This window comes from Aspergillus undulatus, assembly GCF_047715775.1.
Source record: "Aspergillus undulatus strain CBS 261.88 unplaced genomic scaffold BDV17scaffold_74, whole genome shotgun sequence".
NCBI classification, from domain to species: domain Eukaryota; kingdom Fungi; phylum Ascomycota; class Eurotiomycetes; order Eurotiales; family Aspergillaceae; genus Aspergillus; species Aspergillus undulatus.
Genome location: NW_027396678.1, coordinates 64,574 through 86,137, shown reverse-complemented (window position 1 = coordinate 86,137; position 21,564 = coordinate 64,574). Strand labels below are relative to the sequence as shown.

The following is a 21,564-nucleotide window of genomic DNA, read 5'->3' as shown; positions in this document are numbered from 1 at the left end:
GACGAGTAGGGCTGACTTTTTGTCTTTACAGCAACACACTCGGGGCTCGTCCTATCTTTTCCTAACCACGTTGATAATAGTAGTAGATTACTAGTGGCTTAAATAAACGTACTCAGCTGAGATGGAGAGACTACATATCAACGAGAAGTCGACTCCGGTGCGGCATCGCGGGTGCCTTGGTAAGGTTTCCTGTTTTCCTAAATCATGCGGTGTTGCCAGCTATTGCCCAGAACATCTATATTAAGGAGTAATCCGTACTGGGGACAAGTCTGGATTAGCCTGGAATGTTAATAATGAGTAGACTTTTCCATCTTCCACTCTTCATCTCCAGCTTCAGGGCTGACCCTGTCGTCGAGGGGTAGGTGGAGAAATGATTGCCGCGAGATACCCCGAGCAAACGTATCTAAAGGATGTATCTGCGTGCCACATCTTGAAGTCTTCTTCAGGCTAATGACTCAGTTGAAACGAAGGGCGGTTGAGCTTTTTCTCACCGCTAATCCCATGTTCAGTTCGCACAGGCTGCAGGCCCGGATTTCCGAGCCTCCGAAAAGAATTCCTCAAGGATGCGAGCGCAGCTGTCTCAACGGCTAGGTGCGAACAAAATTCAATATCTTTTGTTCCTACGTTCCAAGCAACGGTTGCACAGGACCCGATGTAAAGGGTGGAGACAAAAGGAGGGCACGACTTTCATTGCGTCGACCCAGTCTCCGAGCTCGGACCGAACCTCGGCTCGTATTGAACCCTGAAGACTCGAAAAACAAGACGAAGCAATGCCAAGATCGTCTGGGCTAGTCAGTGATTGGTGGAGATGCTTGTATGGGTCTTGGGTGTTTGGATCCGACTCTTCCGGCAGGCATTGTCTCGATTCTCAATCTGAGTTATCGCGGTGCTCTGGTTCTCTCCGCGACATGCCGCAATAACAGCCAGATGCACCGACGCACCCGGCGGACGGTCTTCCACCTCGCCGTCTTCATCGGCATCCTCACCCTCCTTATCCTCGCTAACCGGCCCCCAAGCACGCAGCGCACGTTCGCATGGTCCAAAATCCGCTACCAGAGCGCCGCCCGCTCCCTTCCTGGACCGCGCGGCCGCTGCCCCGGTCTTGCGAAATCGACCAAACCCGTCCTCGTCGTTTCCCACGTCTCCTCCGACGGCGATACCTCATGGCTCACACAGCCCTCACTCGCGAAGAAATATCATCTGTGCATCTACGATGTCGACGCTACCGATGACTCCTCCACCTCGCACCTCCACGTCCCCTCTAACCGCGGCCACGAAGCGATGGCCTACCTCACCTTCCTAATCGACAACTACAACGATATCCCGTCTGCGGGCGCCGTATTCGTCCATGGCAGTCGCTGGGCCTGGCACAACGACGCGCCGGACTACGATAACGCATACCTCCTCGAAAAGTTAGATGTCGCGTCCGCACTCCAACCAGCAGGATACCATAACCTCCGATGCGATTGGAGTGTGAGTACCTGCTCTTCATCCTCAACGCCGCAGGGCAGTCTGCAAATGAAGTTCCAGAGCGCGGTTGACCCGTTCGATGCGCGGGCCGCCTCGGATGTAGCGTTGCCCAAGGCGTTGGCCGCTATATTTGGCGGTGAGGCGGAGGAGATGCTTACTCGGCATGAGACGGTGCGTTCGCAGTGTTGTGCGCAGTTTGCTGTTTCGCGGGACCGTATCAGGAGCCATACCAAAGAGGAGTATGTCGCGCTGCGGCAGTGGTTGCTGGATGGGACCGATGCAGTGGACGCGAGAACCGCGAAGGCATTGCGTGACGGAGGGGTTGCGCCCAAGGATGACCGCGTCGCTGGCCGAATCGTCTCGTATATTTGGCACATCCTCTTTCTGGACGTGCGTGATGATGACGGGGCCCTTGACCTTGGCGTTCTGAACCAGGCGGCTTGTCCGAGCGCAGAGGAGTGTTATTGTAAGCTGTACGGCCGGTGCAATCTCAAATGCAGGTCGCCGGCGAGCTGTAATGGGCAGTATAGGATTCCGCCGGGGTATAAAGTGCCCAAGCATGTGAATGAGTAATTTCATTTGGATGAGTATAACACGAACCGAAACATCAATAAACCCAGACCCAAGTTCAGTGAATCCATAAATAGACTACAACCACGAAGAGGGATCTCTCTTATAGCTGAACAGCGAGGAAACTTTCCATGAGACAGGCCGGGCTGGCTAAGCTGGGCGCCTCATCCAGGTACAGGGGGAGACCCCTGCTCTCCAGGTGGGACACAGAGCCTCGCCGTGATCCCACTTGCAGGCATCATAGACATGCGGTGTCGCCGCACTGACCGCTTGTTAACGGCGCCAGAAGGGGAAGTACGCCGCGCTGTCGGGAGTGTGAAGATGTCTGGTTGCCTGCACTTTGTCCCAGCATAGGTATAGATGCATTGGCCGACCACCGGGCCCACTGTCCGCAACCTCGGATCGACTTCCCAGTTTTTTTTTCTCCACAGATCTCAACTTATGATAAACGTGGAGACGGTATGCTCATACTCCGGTCCGTCGGATACGAGGTTAGGCCACCCAGTTCAGGCGAGCCATTTCCTTCGGATCTCAGCTCGCAAGCCTCATTAAGTCTTCGCCTTTGTTAAGATGCTTGGCTGGGACAGCCCTCCATCAAGGCGACCACGGAAAGGAAGAATGATCTAGGCTGACTGCTGCTTGTGGGGTATGGATCGAGGAACATGGCGCGCGGCCCCCAAACCATAAGTGGTCCAGCTCATAAGCCAAGTATACATAAGCTTGGGATTGGCAATGTCTCGGCCCTGCAGCGCAGATCGTTAGCTCGGCACTAGAGATTGGATCTGGATTGACCGAGCGCATCTCAAAGCTGAATCAGTTCCAGAGGTCTGAGTCTGACTCTTGGCCCTGTATAGTTACACAGATACACAGCCTCGTCGCGTACGGCTATATAAAGCTTGCGACGGCCCCGTGTTCTGTCTGCACAACAACAGATCTCAACAGCAAACAGCGAAGCATCACCTATCCAACCAAACCTTTACCAATTATCTTCTCATCAACCAGAATGTCTACCTGCAACGTCCTCAGCAACCCCGGCTTCGAGGCCGGCCTGCAGTCTTGGTACCCTGTCGCAGGTTCCGTCGCTGCTGCTGCCACCGGCGACATCGCATACGCGGGCAGTGGCTACCTGTACGCTCCCCTTCCCCCATTCACCCATCACCATTGCCCCACTAACCAAATCCCAGCGACATAACAACCACCGTTCAAAACCCCACCGGCACCGTCTCGCAAGACCTTTTTGGGCTCGACAACACCAAAGCCCACAACTTCACCGTGTGGGTCCAACTCAAGGACCCCATCTCCAGCGTCAACCAATGCACCGTGAGCGCCTACCTCGGCGACGACCCCGAGGCAGGCGCGGTCGCCTCCGACTTTATCTGGAACGCGGCCTCTTGGGTGTTGCTTCGCGGCGATATTCAGCCTGAGGTGCCTGATTCAAAGCTGAACCTTGTGGGACTGTGCACTTTCTCGGGGGAGGTTACCGAGGCGCATGTCCTTTTTGATGAGGTTGTTTTTGCGGAATGCTAGACTGCTAGATTTCCCTTGATTTGTCGCTGAGGGGCGGTATGAATGGGTTGTTCAAGGGGAGATAGTGGGGGGAGGTTGGTGCGCTGTGTCTAAGGGTTGATAGTGACCTTGCGAATGGATTGTTTCCTCGCCGAACCAGATGCCCCATCGTACAGTGTGAGGCTGAACAGACCATTCAACAAAGGTGCACAGCCTGAGTTGCTGGTAGTAGACACTAGATGGCTGGCAGGATGGTCGAGATTGAAGGATTCTTCAGCGACCGGGGCTCCATTGCGCTATCATACAACATAGAGAACCGGAGATGCGCAATTATGTTAGATTGACCTGGCAGTGGTAGGCTTGTACCGAGGCGAGAAAACCGCATCGAGCGAGTCGGAGTTATAGCCCAGGCGATCAAGGCTGTTGACAACCCCTCTTTGATGTAAAAAAGAAAATAACAAGACGCAGGCATCCATCACCACCTTCGCCTTTTAGTCCGGAGCGGTTCTGGACAGCCGACTACGCTCATGAGAGATCCTAGTGGTACTGTCCTGACGGTTACGAAGCGGAATGCTGGTTTCTAGGCGAGCTAAGGCGACCTCCTAAACTGCCCTAAGGTTAGGTATACTCTACCTTTCAGGGTTACGTACTAATACGGAGCCATTTATTGCGTATTTACTAAGGTTAATAAGGTGCAATGATATCCCTGCTTCGATAGCTATCCATACGGGGCTTGAAGTCCCGCGGGCAATTTACATAGTTCTGCAGTTCTCAGACCTTGAGAATCCCGGCGCGTCAAGCCTTGCGCAGAGAACTCACAAACTGGTCTCGCCTGCTCTATCATCTTATCCAATTGACCTGGCTCGTTGAATTTCCTCTGCTGGCTCTCTCTTCGAGCCCTTGGCTCTGCTGGGATGAATGCGTTATGTGACCTCAGGCAGCAAAATGGAAGATCACGTCATGGCATCGATGACAAATCATGCGAAAAGCTTCATTCACTGGCTTACCCTGATTGGTAATCATAGACATGGATTTCATCTCCAAGAGGGCACTTAAAGGGCCAACGCGTGGCCAAAGCCTCGAAACTATGTGATGGCAACCAATCTCTTGATTGTTTCCTTCATATAGCAAAATCCAAGACCAAATATCCAACCCTATCCCACCGAAATGACCCTCCCGGCAACCACAAAGGCAATCGTCTTCGTCGACAAGGGACATGCCTCAATCCAAGAGGTCCCCACCCCCCGTCTCAGAGACGACTACATCCTCATAAAAGTCCACGCCGTCGGTCTAAACCCAACCGACTGGAAACACATCGATGGGCCGAACACGACTGCCGGCTCGCGCGTCGGCTGCGATTACGCCGGTATCGTCGAGGCCGTTGGTCCGAAGGTGACGAAGGAATTCAAAAAGGGGGATCGGATTACAGGCGTCGTCCACGGGAGTGATCGCACGCAACACGAGAACGGGGCATTTGCGGAGTACATTGTTGCGAAGGGGGATGTACAGATTCGGATCCCGGATAATGTAACCGATGAGGATGCGGCTACTTTGGGAATTAGTGTTGGGACTGTTGTATGTCTTCCCAATCGACCTGACCTATTTTTCGACTTGTGGTTTTAGCACATAATGAGCTGAGCTGAGCTGACTGCTATACAGGGCCAAGGCCTCTACCGAACACTCGGTCTCCCCCTCCCCAACTCACCCTCAGCAAAGCCGTCAGACAACTACATCCTAATCTACGGCGGCTCAACGGCAACTGGGATCTACGGAATCCAGTACGCCCGCATATCAGGGTACAAAGTGATCGCGACCTCGTCACCACATAACTTCGAGTACCTGAAGTCTCTCGGCGCGGAAGAAGTCTTCGACTACAAGTCTCCGACCGCGGGAGATGATATCCGGAGGTATACGGGGAACAAGCTCAAGCTTGCGTGGGACTGTACCGGGTATGGTGCGGCTGTTATTGGGAAGGGCTTGAGCAGTGAGGGGGGGAAGTATGCGACTATTATACCCGTGCAGAAGGAGGAGGTTGAGAAGGTAAATCCGAATGTTGATGGGCCGTATACTACCATTATGTATACGATCTTTGGGGAGCGGTATGAGAAGTTTGGGAGCGTGACGCCTGCTATACCGGAGGAGTTTGAGTTTGCGAAGGGGTTTTGGGAGATTACGCGGGGGTTGCTGGCGGAGGGGAAGCTGAAGGCGCCGAGGGTGTTCCTGAATAAGGGTGGCAGTGGCTTTGAAGGAATACTCAAGGGGTTGGATGAGCTGAGGGCGAACAAAGTTAGTGGAGGGAAATTGGTTTACACTTTGTAGCTTGATAAAGACTAACTGAACCTCACTGCTTAAGGCATGGGGGGGCTGCTACAAGAACTGTTAAATAAGAATGTTTACAGAAAAACGTTTATGAACATCTGGCTATACGATATCATGGCCGCCCTTACTGTGCGCCTGAAGCTGATTACTCTCTGCTCGAACAATTCAGGTGCTCCGTCTAGCATACTTTTCTCAAGCCCGTTTTTCAGGAGTGTAATCAAATACCAGCGGGCACCGCGCTCGTGCAAGAGCCGCGTTTGCTCTTGTCTGTCTGAGCCTGAATTCGTGAGATCCTGATCAAGATCTTCTGTGGCCATTCTGGTGTATGCCTTTGTAGCCACAATTCGACATCTTTTATCTCTCATATACATCCAGTATGGGACAAGCACTTCGCGAAACCCGTAGACGCAACCAACCGGATCGAGAATCCATTTCTCGCCGGTTGGCGTCTTAATCTTTATTACGGCATGTGGATGTCCGACGGACTCGGTGTCGGGGACGAGCTTCACTGTCATGGTCGGCTTTCCGATCTTCAGCTCCAAGGCGAGGATATTTCGAAAATCGCCTGTTGAATAGGTTAGCATAGGCTGGCGCGCAACAGCATCAGGGAGTAGTCTCACGATCGAGAAGCTTGTGCGTTAGTGGAGCCAACAAGACGATGCGCCTGGTATTAATGTGTTTAGAGAGGACGGACTCTCTATGTTCAACTCTGAGGGCGGGATTCTCAGGAAAGGACCCCGGTCTCTTCTTGAGTGTATCGACTCCTTTTCTCTGGTGAAGATAAAGTGTTCCGTTCCGAAACTCGATCTTCGAAAGGTCCATATCGAATCGTCTTGCTCTGTATCCGAAAAGCATTTCCCGGATCAGTCTTGCCGCACGGAGAAGTTTTCTGCGACGCTCCAGAATCAAACAGCGAGGCTGGTGAGTAGGTTCCTGCTTCTGGTAGCAATCAAGACTGCAGTAGAAGTAACAATCCGTGCTGTCGCTGCAATATTGAGGGGCGCCAAGGCAGCGAGAGCAGTGCATCTGCGTCACCTTCCCACATTCACCGCACGGCCCAAATGGGGGTTCCGACTTCCAAATTATTTTCGGCATAAGGATGGGGTCCTGCGAGAGTTTCTTCAGTTCTTTAACGAGTACAGGCGACAGCCATGGGGGTAAAGATGACGGGCGACAGCGATTTGAAGTGGAAGGTCTGGCCACGATTGATTTGTTTGGGAGGGGATTTCCCTCCCAGGTTGCTGCATAAAAATGAACGAGGGAGTGTAATGAAGATTGTTGATGGATAAGGTCTTCCACTAGTTCATACATGAGATGGGTAAATTGGATGGAATATGAGAATGGGGACACGAAAAAAATCAGGCTGCCCGGGTCTGTTATGGGGAGGAGCCTAAAAGAGAAGGAACGATCGGCGTACGTTGGACTTGCAGCGTCTTACAGAAATGAGGACTATCATTCTCAGTCTTGCCTAAGCACTAGTTACACTCAACTGGCCACCAAGAGCTGGCGGATCTGGCTCCGCCTCATACTGAACGTGGGTGATGCCCTTGTTCCCAAACTGCTTCGGAAGCGAGTACAGATGGTTGTCGTTGAGGTACACCTCAAACGTGCCTTCCTTAACGTCGACGCGAATCTTAAGACCCGGACCTTGCAGCCAAGCGGGGAAGGGGAGCATCGCCTTGCTCTCCCAACTCTCCAGAGCAGGCTTTGTTTGGATCTGTATGTTGGCGAGCCTGCGGATAATATTGACGCTGACTAGGACATCATAATCGTCGTCGTCCAGATCGAGTTCGCCCTTGCTTACGTCGTAGTTGAAGAACACCACTCGGTTCATGTCGCGCCTGTCGGGTGCAGTTAGGTTGACTCCCGAGGACTCAACGGTAATGGAACGCCCCGTTGAGATTTCTTGCTCGAGCTTCAACGGCTCCACGACAGTGAGGCTGAGGCTGTAATGGCGTTAGCTGAATTCTTCTATATCTCACTGGAAGACCTACGATGCTGGAGGCTGAGGAGGTGCAGGCTGAGGAGCTGTCGGTTCCAACGGTCGTGGGGGTTCAGGCTGGCCAACGTCTGGAAGCACTTCAGGCTCGGTCTGGGTCTTGGAGGGTGTGGTTGGGTCTTTGCTGTGAGACATCTCTGCCATCGAGACCAGAATCTGCATATTGAGTGCTTCCCATTGATCCTCAGGAAGTGGACGACCAGCCTTCCATGGTCAGTAAGCCCGCAAATCGCCGAAAGATAAAACTGACCATTGTAACCTGCCAATACAGGCGCTTCAGGACTGCCTCGACATCGTCCTTTTTCAACGAAGACAATCGCTCCTCCAAAATTAGACGATTGAGGATCGGCGTGATTGGAATATAGGCGGTTAGCCGAACGTCGCGTGCCTGCAAGTCAGTACAATTACTGCAAACCTCCTGGCCGTTGACAGTGCCAGGTGTGCTGAAGTTGTATACGTTGGTAACGTATTCGTCTGGGGTGAAATGCTTTCCGCTGCCATCGGCGGGCTCCAGATAGATCTCGATGTTGAACGGACGGCCGCCAAAAGCAAATCTGGCAGGGTCAGCCAAGGAATAGTCGCAAGAAGGCCGCACCTACTTGGAGTAGCGAATACTGATGGCAAAGTCATTACCAGCAATGCCTCCGTTAACCTCGCGCATTCCCTCTGGAAGCGGCTTGCCAACACCGGCTTTGGACAACTCCAGCTGAGTTAAAGCCTCGAGACGTGAAACGCCATACTTCAGAGTTACGCCCTCGAAGAGCTTGGTCTTGTACGCGTCGGCGTCGAAGCCGGCCTCAGACCCTGGCTTCACAGGGTGAAGATCGGGATATGTATACCCAAGCGTTCGGAAATCCCGGACCTCTTCCGAAGTCCAGTATTTGCCCCCCTCGTCCTTGTGGAATGGTCGAAGGGGCGTTGTTGGAGTGACTGTTACAGGCAGACCGATCACTTGCTGGTCAAAGTCGCCCCGGTAACCATCGGTGAAGAACTTGTCCGGGTTCAGCTCCTGCCATATGGCGAACAGACGGTCGATGTTACTTTCACTCGTTAGCAAGGTCATATGTACCGAGTGAGGATTGCTTACCAATGGTGAAGCCAGAAGATCGGATCAAATGTCGCGACGGGGATCTGCGACATATGGCCCCCATCACCTCCAGCCCACCAGTGGACATTGTTGTGGATGAACTCGATGTTCACGTCCGCAGAAACTTTGGGCTCGTTCTCGCCGACCGCCGTGGTTGCGAACTCCTGGTAGTCTAGAGGATACGTGAGCAGTCGATAGACTAACTCGGCCGCAGCGCCATAGTTCTTCCCATCGACAGCGCTGTGCAGAGTCAGGTACTTCTCCACCCCTTGGTTGTTCACAATCCCCTGGATCCAATCTCTACTATCTGGCTTTGATTGCTCCTCCGTTGGGCATCGGCTCGTCGCAATGCATTTACCATACTGAAGCACGTTGAGTAGCAGTCAAACTCGGGGACGAGGTGAAAGGCTCACTGAATAGATTGTGTCCTCGCCCATAGCCTTGACATCGCCAACCCCATGAGCCTCCATCTGCTTCCCGTTTGGCATCCGGAATTGATATAGCGGATTTTGGAGTGTCTCGAGTTTCCCGGCCAGCGATACCTGAAGCTCGGCATCAGCAGCAAGCCAGGGGACTCTAGGGTTGATCGCCCAGTCCCAGTATGGGAGTCGCCAGGTGTCTGCTGCCTCGCGCAAAGATGGTCGGTCGCTCTCGGGATACTGGGGGATGATTTCGTCGATCATGATCTCGTACAGCCGTTGCTATTGAGCAGCTGGTCAGAAAAGACTCGAGAATCCTCACCTTCGTAGCCACTTACCTCATACAGCAGTAGATACGGTCGGTGCCAGGAGGGAAATAGATAATTCGCATGCGTACAATATCCCTTCAATGCGACGTTTTCTTCCGTCTCGAACGGCTCGTCCCAGGATGTAAATGGCATACCATGGATTCCTGTCCCGCCATGAGATTTTCCACCGATTCCATTGCGCTCAGAATTTCAAGGCTCACCTGCAATCTGGAAGAACGAGTCACGGTCTCCTGGAGGGACATCTTGAAGTCGACGCAATGCTTTCAGGAACAACACCACCTGCGTTCGGTTTTCAGGCTTCGAACTCCAGGCGTCGATCTCTTGTCGCTGCGGGACTTCGCCATTAGGCCCCTTTCCGGCGCTGATGCCCTTGATGGCATAATATTTGTAAACCATTGTCTTGGATGGGTTTTCAGACTTCGAATGTGAAGTCAAAATACCAAGGGGATAGGAGATGGCAGTGCGATGACCTTAGCCAGAGCCAGGACAAACCAATATACAGCGGTAAATCAGGACGAGGACAGCGAAGAAAATGTGGATGGCTGAATATGCACAGCTCATCACAAGCCATCCAGCCAGCCCCCGAAAAGCACGGTGTTATCGGCAGCACCCCACTGCAATAGGACGAGACAGCACCCCTGCTCGCCCAAAGAGCCAGTGGCTGCATGAACCCATGCCCAGCGCACGAAGACCACCTTCTCACCCCGCAAACAACTTGACCTTCGGCTTCTCTGTCTTACACCCCGCACCAGCCAGCCACTGGTACACAGGATGCCTCCGGTCAATCCGAAGCAATGCAGCTTGCCAGTGCTTTCGTCCATGATATGTCCATGAATGAGCTTCGGTGGCTGGCTGACTGGCTTCACTGTCGACCTGGCCAGGCTCAGAAGCTGCAAAGCATCACCAGACACACAAACTGCGCGAAGTTACGATGCCATTACAATACGTCTCGTATGAAATTGACCGGGCCTGGGAAGAGGGGGCGGAATCGCCGGGATAGGCTTATAACCTCTTGACGCCGGATGCTGTGCCAGCGAGTATAGAGCTCGAAAAAAAATCATCTGGAGTCGAGAGCTCTCTGATCCCTTGGGTCTTCTTTTTATCTTCACGTCACGCCATCCAATCGCGCTACCGTGCCGCTCAACCAGCAAGATGACACTTCATAGTGAATCCCAGGACGGAACCCTCACTCGAGCCTCTCTGCAGAGATACCTGGCCCTCGTCGAGATCAACACCGAAGACGGCAACGGCTTCACACCCCTCGCTCTCGCGATCAAGAACGGCCACCCCAGCGTCGTCAAGCTCCTCCTTCAAAGCGGTGCAGCCGCCGACAAGCCCGTTCGCGACGGCCGCACCCCCCTCTACCTTGCCGCCAATGCAAAGCAAAACCGAGCGCGCATTGTGCAGTTACTCCTGGACCAACAGCCCAAACCAAATGTCGACGCGTCTAGCCCCGAATGGAACAACGAGACCCCCCTTATGGTCGCGATCACACAAGGGCGCGATCCCGAGGTCGTCAAGCTGCTCGTAGAGGCGGGTGCCTCTCAGACCAAGACCAATGCTCGAGGCGAAACGGCCATTGCGCTGGCAGACCAGAGCACGAATGCTGCCATCAAGAACGCCCTTGCGCCAAAGGCCCAGCAAGGTGGATATGCCTCTGCTTTGGCACAGCTACTTGTCAGTGCCGTCTTGTTTGCCCTCGCCTACGCCGATAAGTGGCCCGGTGTGAAGGACATCATTCAGAATGTTATTCGATCCGCGTATAACCAGGCCAACCCTACGCCTCCTGGCTCTAATCCGCCTCCCGGAACAGTGAGTGAAATCGAAACCGTCAAATATACCTACATTTAGAGCATGCTAATCGCCCTACCCAGGACATTCCCGACCCGCAAACCGTCGACGACTTCAAGCACAACATCGGCAACATCATCCAGGAGAACGGCCTCGACGACTTCTTCCCGCCAGGCGATCCGCACGTCCAAGAAGTCGCCGAAAAGGCCGCAGCCCTACGCAAAGACCAGACAAATGTTCTCAGCCAACCAGACATCATTATGAAGCTGGCAAGGTCTGCTCTTTATCAACCAGTCCTCTACATCGGTACGTAACATGGTCGACCATCTCCAACCGGCGTAAATATACATATTGACATCCTTGTGCATTGTCTAGATGACAGCGGCTCCATGGCCGAAGACAACCGCATGGTCCGCGCCCGCGCCCTCGTAACCCTCATGACGGACGTCGCCACAACCCTCGTCGGCGACAACAAGGGCGTGCACTTGCGCTTTATCAACAAGGATGACAGCACCGCGAACAACCTCCGCGCACCGGCAGTAGAACAGCGAATGACATTCACGCCGCAGGGATCAACGAAGCTAGGCACGAATCTAACCACTAAGATCCTCAAGCCGATGGTCTACGATGTCATTGCGCAGGGTGTTCTCCCGAGACCCCTCCTCATACTCACCATCACGGACGGCGTCCCGAACGAGGGGGATTCTGGCGAGTTCCGAAAGGCAATTCGACAGTGTAAGCAGGAGCTTAAGCCTAAAGGCTATGATAAGCAAGGTATGTCCTTTGCCTTCCGCTGCCACAACCAGCACCATTACAGTTCCTGATAGCCCGTTACATAGCCGTCCTCTACGATCTCTCCCAAGTCGGGAACGACCCGGAGGCCGTGGCGTTTATTGAAAGCTTCGCGGGCGATAGGGTTACTCGGGATGTGCTCCACCGGACAGCTGGTAAGTCTTCACGTTGATTGAGGCAGCGCCAATTCCAGTGTTTACTGATGCTCTCGGGCTGGATAGAACACACCGATCAGATTTTCCAGGACCTGAGGGATGCCGGGAAGGAGGATGAGCTGAAGAAATGGGTACGTATTGGTTTTAGTGAAGTGGTGTGCGCCGCTGACGCTTCTAGCTTGTTGATAAATTGGCGACGCCGATTCAGTATAAGCCCTGATAGGCTGACCGGGACATTGAGGACAGCCTGGCTGTTTGCGCGCGTGATGTCATTGGCGCGGGTGATGGAAAGGTAGCTCGGGGAGATAGCAGGGCACTTTCATTCATTGTGGATGTACAGAGTATACTTCAATCGAACAATATCTCAGAAAACACGATAGGAACGATTGTAGCAGTACTGGAATCTATCTCTTTTCCCAGCGCCGAACTCGAGACTTGGGCAAGTTTCACTATCTTGCTCACTGCGAACAACAAGGTTCTACAGCTGAAATACACACTGCATTCTTCGCAGTATAAGCAGAGAATCGTGCCCATAGCTTTGTCTGACAAAAGCCTTGCACGTGAAACTTGCCCAGCGCCCCCCCCACCGAGGCCCTCATAGTCCACACCCGTTCCTACCTACGGAAAGAACATCGAGGCTTTGTTCATACGTGGCTTGTCTGGGTCCGTGCAATGCAGGTGCATTGGCGTCTGGATGCCGCGGAGATGGGTGAGTATTTGCGAGTCTGTGAGCTGGGGCTGTGCATCTGTGTAGGACAAGCATGCCCTTCTGACATCAAGAAGCTGGGGAAATCTACCAGTACCATTCATACCCCCCACTGTTCTCCTTTTGGGCGGCACATCAGGTAGCCACAGTTTGCAAGATAACGGGTCAAAAGGGCCATGGAAGGGCTACCGTGCAGTGTGGTATGGTTTGGTATGCAATATCCCGGTACACTACTGGACAAAGCCTGCACTCGTTCAGGGGAATGATAATATTAGAAACAGAGCCAGACCTGATCACTGCTCGTCCCCCCCATCACCTGCGATTCCAGCCAGCCCTTTTTCAAGACTTGTTGTTTGCTACCTGCAAGCACCTCATGCACCTGGCCAGAGGTCACAAGATCACATGTCTTCGCTTTACTCTGTCTACCACGGCCCCTGCGAGGTATTCCATCAATTTTCAGCCAGCCAAGCTAATGCCGACTATGGCTGGCCGGCCAGTCGGTTAAACGCTTGGCCCGTGCTCAAGTGCAAGCAAAAATAAGGCTACCCGCATTGGTCTCCCAGGTACTACTCCATTTGTTTGTGCAGACTGTAGAGTGTTTCGGATCTTTCGGATGGTTCGGCCGCTGCAACGCCCGAGCACAGACTGTAATGTGGTGCAGATGAGGGGAAGGTCCGGAGCCAATCGTTGCGATCTGCAGGCATTAATCCTGTACTGCATTCTGGAAATGGAAGTCGTTTGTCCGAGCTGGAGCTCAAGGCAACTATCGTGGTGTACGGGCCATGAAGTAAGCACTAGATCTGCAGGTAAGCGTGGCAAGACCAATGACGGGGCTCCGACCTGGGCGTCCGACTTCTGGCAAACGGACCATGATCCGGAATATTGGCAAAATGACTGCTTGGCGTATGCGCGTGATAGCTGAAAGATGCATCTAGACCCGGGATCTGGAGGGGTTGAATCGCACCGAGGGGTTCTTCAGCGATCCGGTTCGCAGCGCTGTACCGCTTCCGGATTCTCGTAATGGGAGCCTGGAGTTCACTGGTTTCGGGTCTGTCCCCGGATGTTGCGTTTACGTACTGCTTATATTCTGGGCTTATTCTTTTTGACAACGCATGCATTCTGACTAGACGGACCTCATCCATCGAGGCCCACTCACTAGGGGCATCCGACCAAGACCAAGTTCAAGGAGGGAGCATTTGCCCCTGCTGAACGAAGAAGGGCGACTTACTCCTCATCTTGCGCTCAGCCATGTAGTACCTCTGGGCAATCACGCGGATCTTCTTGCGGTCTGTCTTCTTCGACGCTGTTCTCGGCACCCAGCTCACCAGGAAATATGCAGAGGGAACCATGTAAGGCGGAAGAACGGATCGAATGGCATGCTGAATTGCATTGACCTTCTCGGTCGCGAGGTCATCGTCAGCTGCGTTGGTGATGGCCGGCTCGCCGTTAGCCACTGGTGCTGCAGCGTTGGGGTGGTCGTCTAGGTAGAGTAGGGCCGTTAACTTGGGATCCTCATTCCCGTCGATGGCACCAAGTAGGTCGACTATGATAGCATCACTCGGAGACAGGCATTTGCGCGCCTGGTGCTCCACTTCCACCGCATCAATGCGACATCCGTCGAGTTTGAGGATTGTGTCCTTGCGCCCAATGTAATCCAGCGTTCCGTCAGCGTTGAGACGCCCCAGGTCGCCGGAGCGGTACAAGCGCGTTGCAATGCGATCTGGGTGCATCTCGCTCATCCAGCGAGGTGGTTTTGTCAAGAAGCCTGCGCCAGTGCGGGAAACGGCGGTGTTGTCAAGATACCTGCGAGAGAGGTGCGGTCCCTCGATGACAAGTTCACCTACTGCTCCAATGGGGAGGAGGCGCTCTGGCGATGAGGGGTCTACAATCCAAATTGCGCCAGTCGCTGGTATTCCGATTGTGTTTCCACGATTCAGCTGGATGTTGTTGTTGTATGCACAGCATATTGCCACCTCCCCCATGCCGAATTGATTGACCAGATGAGTACCGCTGGATTTATATTTGGTAATTAATTCCCTTGGCAAGGGCTCACCTCCGACACATATTGTTCGCAAACTGGGCACATCGGCGGGATCAAGCTTCACGGCGACAGTGGGTGTCAGGAAGGCGATGTTCGCGTTTAGACTGCGAATCGCTGAGACCAAATCATCCGCCGTCTTCATCGGGGGCGGGACGCAACAGCAGCCGCCGACGAAGAGGGGCACAAAGAACTCGAGGTTGCTGATGTCAAAGGCGTAGTCGTCGAAGTGGAGGAAGCGAGTCGTTGAATCGAGGTGGAAATTGTGAACGTAGTCTTTGATTGAAGTTGCGTAAGACTGATGGACTTGGACAATACCCTGAACTGACGTCAGTATAGACATGATAGTCTGGCGGATCACGAGCTACTCTTTACCTTTGGTTGTCCGGTGCTGCCCGATGTGAACAGAACAAGGCAGGCATTATCCGGCCGTACTGTGTCGCATGGGGTATCATGGTTCAACGGCAGGCTGCGAAGCCATTGCGGAGTGACGCCGACAAAGGTTGGACACAGATCTTTGAAACGACTCCCAAACTTTGCATCGCTGAGCAGAAACTGGGCATCGGTACGTTTAACAACAGAGTCTAGATAAAGAGGCGGGTTCGTGGCAAGGACAGATATATAGGCGCCTCCCGCTCGCAGGACAGCCAGGCGGGCAACAATGGCCCATGTCGATTTTTCGAAGCAGCTGAGAACATACTTCTCGGGTCCAACGCCCAGCGCTACCAGGTGATGGGCTAACCGGAGGGAAAGGTCGTCGAGCTCCCCATATGTCAGATCTCCGTCCCAAGACTGAACCGCCATACGCTCCGGATGAGCCTTGCATTGCTCAATGATGATGTCGTGAACGCACCTATCGTGCGGAGAAGATATGCTCTGAGTCAATAGTTTGATCGTGGCCCTGTCCGCATCAGAACACAGGGTTGCAACGTGGTTATGGGGGCCTCTGAGGATCTGTGATAAGATGTGCTTGAAGGTTTGAAGGACGCTGCTACCGATGGCCTCGGTAATAACATTGTGATAGAAGGCAATTGAGCCCCGGAGCTGCCCATTCTGCTTGCATACCGTGAGGGTAAGGTCCTCCTGTGTTGGATCAAGAGCCCGGCCCGATCCGTCATCTCTGTTGCGGTAATGAAGCCTTGTGTTGCATAGCTCACGAGAAGGCTGGCCGTCGAGCCTGTGAATGGCAAACCCAGCAGGTGCTGCCAAGGTAGAGATTGGCAATTGATCCTTGAACTGCTGCAAACAAACTGCCATCATCTCGGTCTGATCAACCCGACCGATGAGAGTTGATGTGCATGTGCTACTCTTGTCATCTTCGCAATAGGCAAAAATGAGAACGTCCGATGGCGCAAAGCAGCGAAGTGTCAGGGCCCATGCTGTCTGGAGAGCAATTGGAATCGTGAGCTGGTCGCTGTCAACAAGACTTTCAACATCGGTCAAGGTTTTTTCCAGAAGCAAGTGCTGGGAAACAAGCTCCGCTCTTTCGTTATTCGTGGGTAAGCTCGCAATAGGGAAGAGGCATGGAGGGACCCTGTCTTCCTGGGCCTCGATCTCAATGAAGGCGGGCGACATGATAGCGGGCAACTTCTCACTCAGCGATAAATACTGATTGATAGCTGGGAACTACTTTCTGCCAAACTCCGGGGGAGGGTAGGACATAAAGTTCGCGGGTGGACAGTCCCAGACGCGCAGCTCGCCATGTCTTTTCCCCGCAACGAATGCAAAGGCATGAACGGCGTCACAGTAGCACAGCGTTCCTGGATTTCCTTCGAGTCAAGTCAGATGCATTATGCCGATCATTGGCTCCGGACAAGGCCGGTTCTCAGTTCGCCCGGGCCCAGCGTGAGTTTTGGCTAAAAGTTCTCGGCCAGCTGCAATAGCAAACATCTGCAGCTTGAGTGAAGATCCAAGAAGCTGTTGAGAGACATCAGCCAGCCCAGTCTCTGCCCGCAAGCCGAGTAGCCAGCCACAACGCAGCAGGGGCAGAGCATTAGATAGGAGTTGGTCTAGTCGACGGACTTCCAGGATGCGAACCCTATGCAGTGAGCATGAAAACAGTCACATTTGTGGCGTTTGACTGCACGTCCAGCCTGAGAGCGCTTTTGGCTGTGTTCCTAACTCCTCGACCACGTGTAAGACATGATTGTCCCATTAGTACACGGCCAAGGCGGAAATGTGATCCAAGGTGCATGGCCTGCATACCTATAGAACTGTAATCCCGAGCCATGAGCCGTCGATCAAGTGCAGATGGCCAGTCAGCATCGCAAGAAAACGTCGTACAAAATATGACAGCTACTACGAGGAGGGGCAATGGACGACTCAACACAATGAAAGGAATGGCGGTCGCCCCGTCATGAGAGGATGCTGATGCGCTTTCCTTCTTTTCCACTCCACCACAGGCCATCAAAATGGAAAGCGCGACTGGGGCCAATGGCCACGCCAATGGCGCAGTGGCCCTTCCAGACCACGACTTTCACAACGCATGGGGGTGCGTCTACTCGGGGGAGAGCACCCTGAAGCATGGCAGGATGCGCCAGCTTTGGCATGAATACGGGCAAAACCCAGCCAAAGTTGAGCGCAAGTATCACAGTCTTCTTTCTGAGTATACCCTGCTGTTCCGTGACTTTTTCCAAGGCTACTATCCCATTTCGCTGCATGCCCATGTCAGCGACGCGCTTCTACCGACTACTGTCGCAAGCTTAATCCTCAACACCTGCTCAACCAGTCCGGCTGTTTTAGGCAAACCAGGCTTGGCGCCCACTTCATTGCCGACCGAGAATGGGAAGAAAATCCAAGACTTTGTCCTGGAATATCTGGGGTGGAATCAGTTACATCTTAAACAACCGAAGTTCGCCATCATCCCCGGTATCTATGGTGCAGCGTTCGGTCCTCTGGTTTGTCGTCCATACAGAAGAAAAGGGTCATATTTCTCTGACATTTCCAGGCGCATGCGTCGAAAGAATGGGAATACCAAATCATTGCATCTGGGCCCAAACCAACGGTGCTCTGTATGACCGAGTCACCGCAGGAACTGAGCAAGTCCCTCCGCGCGGCTAGGAAAGATGGATGTGTCGCTGTTGTCGTTGACATGGTCAGCACCGAGGACGGCGCAGTCCTTCCGCCCGAGCGATTCAAGATGCTCCAAAAGTGCTGCGCGGAACAAAAGATGTGGCTCATTGTGGACGAAGCCCTAACCGCCATCCGCTGCGGCGCGCCCTTTGCCTTTCAACGCAGCGAGTACGGGGATGACAAGCCTGATCTCGTTTCCTTCGGTAAAGGAATGGGAGTCAGTGGGGTGGCCATCAATTTCGACGGCCCGATGACGCGCCAACTGGGGGTTTGGAAGAAGACCGACGTTCTACAAAGTATCATGTACTGGCGTGCGATGGTGAGCAGACCGATCGTTATGCCTGTCTTGTTGAATGCACTGGGAATCCTTTACACCGCGCAACTCGAAGACTGGCCGCAGCGAAGTCTTGACATCCGGGCAGCTCTCTGCGACATTATTCATGAGTATCACCCAAACCAAGCAATCCACGGGCTCGGTGGTCTCATTGCAATCGATCGCAAAATTTCGATGCCACTCAACGTCATGTCAGCAGTTCGTCGGCGCTGCCCTTTTGTGAGATGGCTGCCAAAGCTCGACGCTCCCTACGCCGACCGCGAGGCTCTCAGGACATATGTATTTGGCACCCTGAGCAGGGAACGTCGGGCGCACTTGTCCGCAGAAGCAGATCGTGATGGGACAATGCCCGCCTGGTGTTATGTCTGCGGTATTGAGTCCACTTCGCAGAAATGGTGTCGGACCTGCTTTTTGGGCCTTTGTGAGAATGAAGTTTGTGAAGAGTCATTTCGGGCACATACTTGTCTATAGATTGTCCCTTAATTCCACTTGTATCGGCCATTTTGCAAATGAAGTTAGAGCAGGAGCATTGTTCAAGTCGTTGCATGATCGTCGGAGCATCATCGGAACTGGCAGCCTCCACAGGAGAACAAAATGCAGAAACTCCGGGCGGGGTTTGGAGCACCAAGCCCGATCGAAATGACGATCAGGAGATTAAACACCAATCGGTCCCTTCTTCGCTGAAAAACCCACTGCACGGTTAATTGCGTATGCATGGGGTAGCAGGCGGGGGATGTTGGGGGCCGCTTTGCTGCGTAGCATGCAACATTCCCAAAATATATTTTGCCATGACCTGCTCCCATCAAGGGCGCCACTTATGCGAAGCCAAACCTTCGGCCATCATACTCAATCTGTATTTATCAACTGAGCATGAAACTTCCCAAATCCCCCCTCCTCCTTGCGTCCCTCACTGGGACCGCAACAGCCCTCAACGCCACCGCAATAACCAGCGAATACTTCGCCAACGACGGCCCCTGGTACCTCAACCGAATCCCCCTCTTCGAAAGCTCCAACCACGCTCTCCAAGAAGTCTACTACTACCGCTGGTCCCTCTTTCGCGCGCACCAGCGTGACCTCGGAGAACTAGGCTTCCTCTCCACAGAGTTCATCAACGACGTAAGCTGGCAAGTAAGCCCCTACGCAATCCTCATCAACGCAGCAAACTACCAGCTCCGGGAAGGCCGGTGGCTGCGCGATCGCCGATTCAAGGAAGACTACGCCGATATCCTATTCAGTGATATCACGGACCACACACAGTTCAGCGAGGTCCTTGCCGATGGCGTGTATCAGGGGTTTCTTGTTGATGGGGTGCTTGATGATGCGGTGGCCAGGATCGAGAGTATGAAGGGCGTTTATGGTGGTTGGAATGCGAGTCTGGGGTTTGGGGGGTTTGACACTACAAAGGGGTTGTATTATATTCAGCCCCTTACGGACGCGACGGAGTATACGATTGCGTCAATTGATGCGTCTGGTGGGTATGATGGGTTCCTTGGGGGGGAGGCGTTTAGACCGAGTATAAACGCTTACCAGTATGCAAATGCGCTGGCAATTTCGAACCTCGCGCGTCTGAGCGGCGACGATGCTACGGCCACAGAGTACGCCGAGAAAGCAGAGACGCTGAAGTCCCTCGTGCAGGAACACCTCTGGAACGGCACGCTGGAGCACTTCATTGATAGGTTCTACGTCGATAACGAAAACGTCACGTACTGGGACCCCATCCGCGGACGGGAATTGGTCGGGTACGTCCCCTGGACGCATGATCTTCCTGATGATACCGAAGAATACGCGCAGGCATGGAAGCATCTTCTCGATACCGAGAAACTCGCCGGGGCACACGGAATCCGCACCAATGAGCCAAGTTACGAGTACTACATGGTCCAGTACCGCTACGAAGGCTCACAACCGGAGTGCCAATGGAATGGTCCCGCGTGGCCTTATCAAACGACGCAAGCGCTAACAGCGCTGGCGAATCTGCTAGACCACTACCCCGTCTCTGTGGGCGAGGGAATTATAACGAAAGTCGATTACAATAACCTGCTAACACAGTACGCCGAGCTGCATTATAACCCCAATTACGGCGGGACTTTGAATCTGGAGGAGGACTATAACGCTGATACTGGGTACCCGATTGTCGGGCTCGCACGGTCCCCGCATTACTTCCACTCGGGCTTCATCGACCAGGTTATTTCTGGCTTCGTGGGGATTCGACCGAGTGCGGATGATATCCTCGAGGTGAACCCGTTAGCCGATGCAGAATATTTCCGGCTGGAAAGCGTCCTATACCACGGGCACGACGTCGCCGTCCAATGGGACGCTACGGGCGACCAGTACGGAACGCAGGGCCTACTCGTCGAAGTCGACGGGGAGGTTGTCGCAACAGCAGAATCTCTAACGCGGCTCACGGTCGACATCCCCCGCGTCACCCCGCCCGCAATCTCGCGCCCAATTGCAAAATCCATCCAGCTGGGCCTCAACACCGCGCACCCCGCTGGCAGCGTAAGCATCCCTGACGTCTCAGACGCCGACATCCACTACGTAATCGACGGGCGGGTCTGGTTCTACCCCGAGATCCAGAATTGGTGGGATACGCCCGCTGGAACTGGAAGCGGCGAGGAGATCTGGTACGCGATTGACTTTGGGAATGAAGTTGAGGTTTCTAGGGCGGAGATTGCATTTGCGGTTACGGATTATGAGGGGGTGGATGTGGATGTTCCTGATTCTTATCGGGTGCAGTATCTTTCTGCGGCTGATGGGGAGTGGGTGGATGTTGAGGTTGGAGGGGATGAGTATGAGGAGGCTGTTGGGAATGGCATTACAGAGGTTAGTTGGACAGCTGTTACAACTGCGGGTGCAAGGTTGGTTTTTACGCCGAAGGAGGGGGTTACTGTGAGGTTGGTTGAGTTTAAGGTGTTCTAATAATTCTACTTCAAGGCCTCTGTGGATGGAGGTCTTGCAGAGACCAGGTAACCAGGGATCG

The 21,564-nt window shown here is 53.6% G+C and overlaps 8 protein-coding genes across 8 annotated transcripts; 5 read left to right on the top strand and 3 right to left on the bottom strand.

Moving 5' to 3' along the window:
• The first annotated feature begins 894 nt into the window (after positions 1-894).
• On the top strand, positions 895-2,207 carry BDV17DRAFT_301306 (DUF3431 domain-containing protein). Its single transcript, XM_073764227.1, has one exon. It carries the CDS (start codon positions 928-930, stop codon positions 2,041-2,043), a length of 1,116 nt encoding a protein of 371 aa, XP_073610950.1. The 5' UTR covers positions 895-927; the 3' UTR covers positions 2,044-2,207.
• Positions 2,208-3,043: 836 nt separating this feature from the next.
• BDV17DRAFT_284934 (uncharacterized protein) lies at positions 3,044-3,567 on the top strand (the record flags this gene model as incomplete). Its single annotated transcript, XM_073760621.1, has 2 exons — positions 3,044-3,168; positions 3,225-3,567. 2 exons carry the CDS (start codon positions 3,044-3,046, stop codon positions 3,565-3,567), a joined length of 468 nt encoding a protein of 155 aa, XP_073610949.1.
• A 799-nt stretch (positions 3,568-4,366) lies between these two features.
• BDV17DRAFT_222143 (zinc-binding alcohol dehydrogenase family protein) lies at positions 4,367-5,902 on the top strand. The gene is made up of 2 exons (XM_073755629.1): positions 4,367-5,121; positions 5,206-5,902. The coding sequence occupies exons 1-2, from the start codon at positions 4,714-4,716 to the stop codon at positions 5,863-5,865; spliced, it is 1,068 nt and encodes a 355-aa protein (XP_073610948.1). The 5' UTR covers positions 4,367-4,713; the 3' UTR covers positions 5,866-5,902.
• Positions 5,903-5,939: 37 nt separating this feature from the next.
• Positions 5,940-6,687, bottom strand: BDV17DRAFT_295742 (uncharacterized protein; the record flags this gene model as incomplete). The annotated part of the gene is made up of 2 exons (XM_073763133.1): positions 5,940-6,430; positions 6,486-6,687. 2 exons carry the CDS (start codon positions 6,685-6,687, stop codon positions 5,940-5,942), a joined length of 693 nt encoding a protein of 230 aa, XP_073610947.1.
• A 635-nt stretch (positions 6,688-7,322) lies between these two features.
• Positions 7,323-10,177, bottom strand: tyr1 (tyrosinase). The gene is made up of 8 exons (XM_073755628.1): positions 9,900-10,177; positions 9,709-9,842; positions 9,365-9,652; positions 8,952-9,313; positions 8,464-8,904; positions 8,115-8,418; positions 7,860-8,068; positions 7,323-7,811 (listed from the first exon to the last, which is right to left on the bottom strand). Exons 1-8 carry the CDS (start codon positions 10,093-10,095, stop codon positions 7,334-7,336), a joined length of 2,412 nt encoding a protein of 803 aa, XP_073610946.1. The 5' UTR covers positions 10,096-10,177; the 3' UTR covers positions 7,323-7,333.
• A 4,147-nt stretch (positions 10,178-14,324) lies between these two features.
• On the bottom strand, positions 14,325-15,985 carry BDV17DRAFT_284930 (non-ribosomal peptide synthetase; the record flags this gene model as incomplete). The annotated part of the gene is made up of 2 exons (XM_073760620.1): positions 14,325-15,500; positions 15,557-15,985. 2 exons carry the CDS (start codon positions 15,983-15,985, stop codon positions 14,325-14,327), a joined length of 1,605 nt encoding a protein of 534 aa, XP_073610945.1.
• A 1,511-nt stretch (positions 15,986-17,496) lies between these two features.
• Positions 17,497-19,258, top strand: BDV17DRAFT_222016 (pyridoxal phosphate-dependent transferase). Its single transcript, XM_073755627.1, has 2 exons — positions 17,497-18,078; positions 18,129-19,258. The coding sequence occupies exons 1-2, from the start codon at positions 17,593-17,595 to the stop codon at positions 19,056-19,058; spliced, it is 1,416 nt and encodes a 471-aa protein (XP_073610944.1). The 5' UTR covers positions 17,497-17,592; the 3' UTR covers positions 19,059-19,258.
• On the top strand, positions 19,258-21,552 carry BDV17DRAFT_222002 (Six-hairpin glycosidase-like protein). The gene has a single exon (XM_073755626.1). It carries the CDS (start codon positions 19,458-19,460, stop codon positions 21,501-21,503), a length of 2,046 nt encoding a protein of 681 aa, XP_073610943.1. The 5' UTR covers positions 19,258-19,457; the 3' UTR covers positions 21,504-21,552.
• The last annotated feature ends 12 nt before the right edge of the window (positions 21,553-21,564 follow it).

What these genes read in the sequence shown, in the direction of transcription:
- tyr1 (XM_073755628.1), bottom strand. Translation starts at nt 10,095, where the DNA reads ATGGTTTACAAATATTATGCCATCAAGGGCATCAGCGCCGGAAAGGGG. An exon ending in CTCGTTCTTCCAGATTGCAG is followed by an intron (nt 9,843 to 9,899) that starts GTGAGCCTTGAA and finishes ATGGCGGGACAG; the next exon opens with GAATCCATGGTATGCCATTT. An exon ending in GCGAGGACACAATCTATTCA is followed by an intron (nt 9,314 to 9,364) that starts GTGAGCCTTTCA and finishes AACGTGCTTCAG; the next exon opens with TATGGTAAATGCATTGCGAC.
- BDV17DRAFT_222143 (XM_073755629.1), top strand. Translation starts at nt 4,714, where the DNA reads ATGACCCTCCCGGCAACCACAAAGGCAATCGTCTTCGTCGACAAGGGA. An exon ending in GAATTAGTGTTGGGACTGTT is followed by an intron (nt 5,122 to 5,205) that starts GTATGTCTTCCC and finishes ACTGCTATACAG; the next exon opens with GGCCAAGGCCTCTACCGAAC.
- BDV17DRAFT_222002 (XM_073755626.1), top strand. Translation starts at nt 19,458, where the DNA reads ATGAAACTTCCCAAATCCCCCCTCCTCCTTGCGTCCCTCACTGGGACC.
- BDV17DRAFT_301306 (XM_073764227.1), top strand. Translation starts at nt 928, where the DNA reads ATGCACCGACGCACCCGGCGGACGGTCTTCCACCTCGCCGTCTTCATC.
- BDV17DRAFT_222016 (XM_073755627.1), top strand. Translation starts at nt 17,593, where the DNA reads ATGGAAAGCGCGACTGGGGCCAATGGCCACGCCAATGGCGCAGTGGCC. An exon ending in GTGCAGCGTTCGGTCCTCTG is followed by an intron (nt 18,079 to 18,128) that starts GTTTGTCGTCCA and finishes TGACATTTCCAG; the next exon opens with GCGCATGCGTCGAAAGAATG.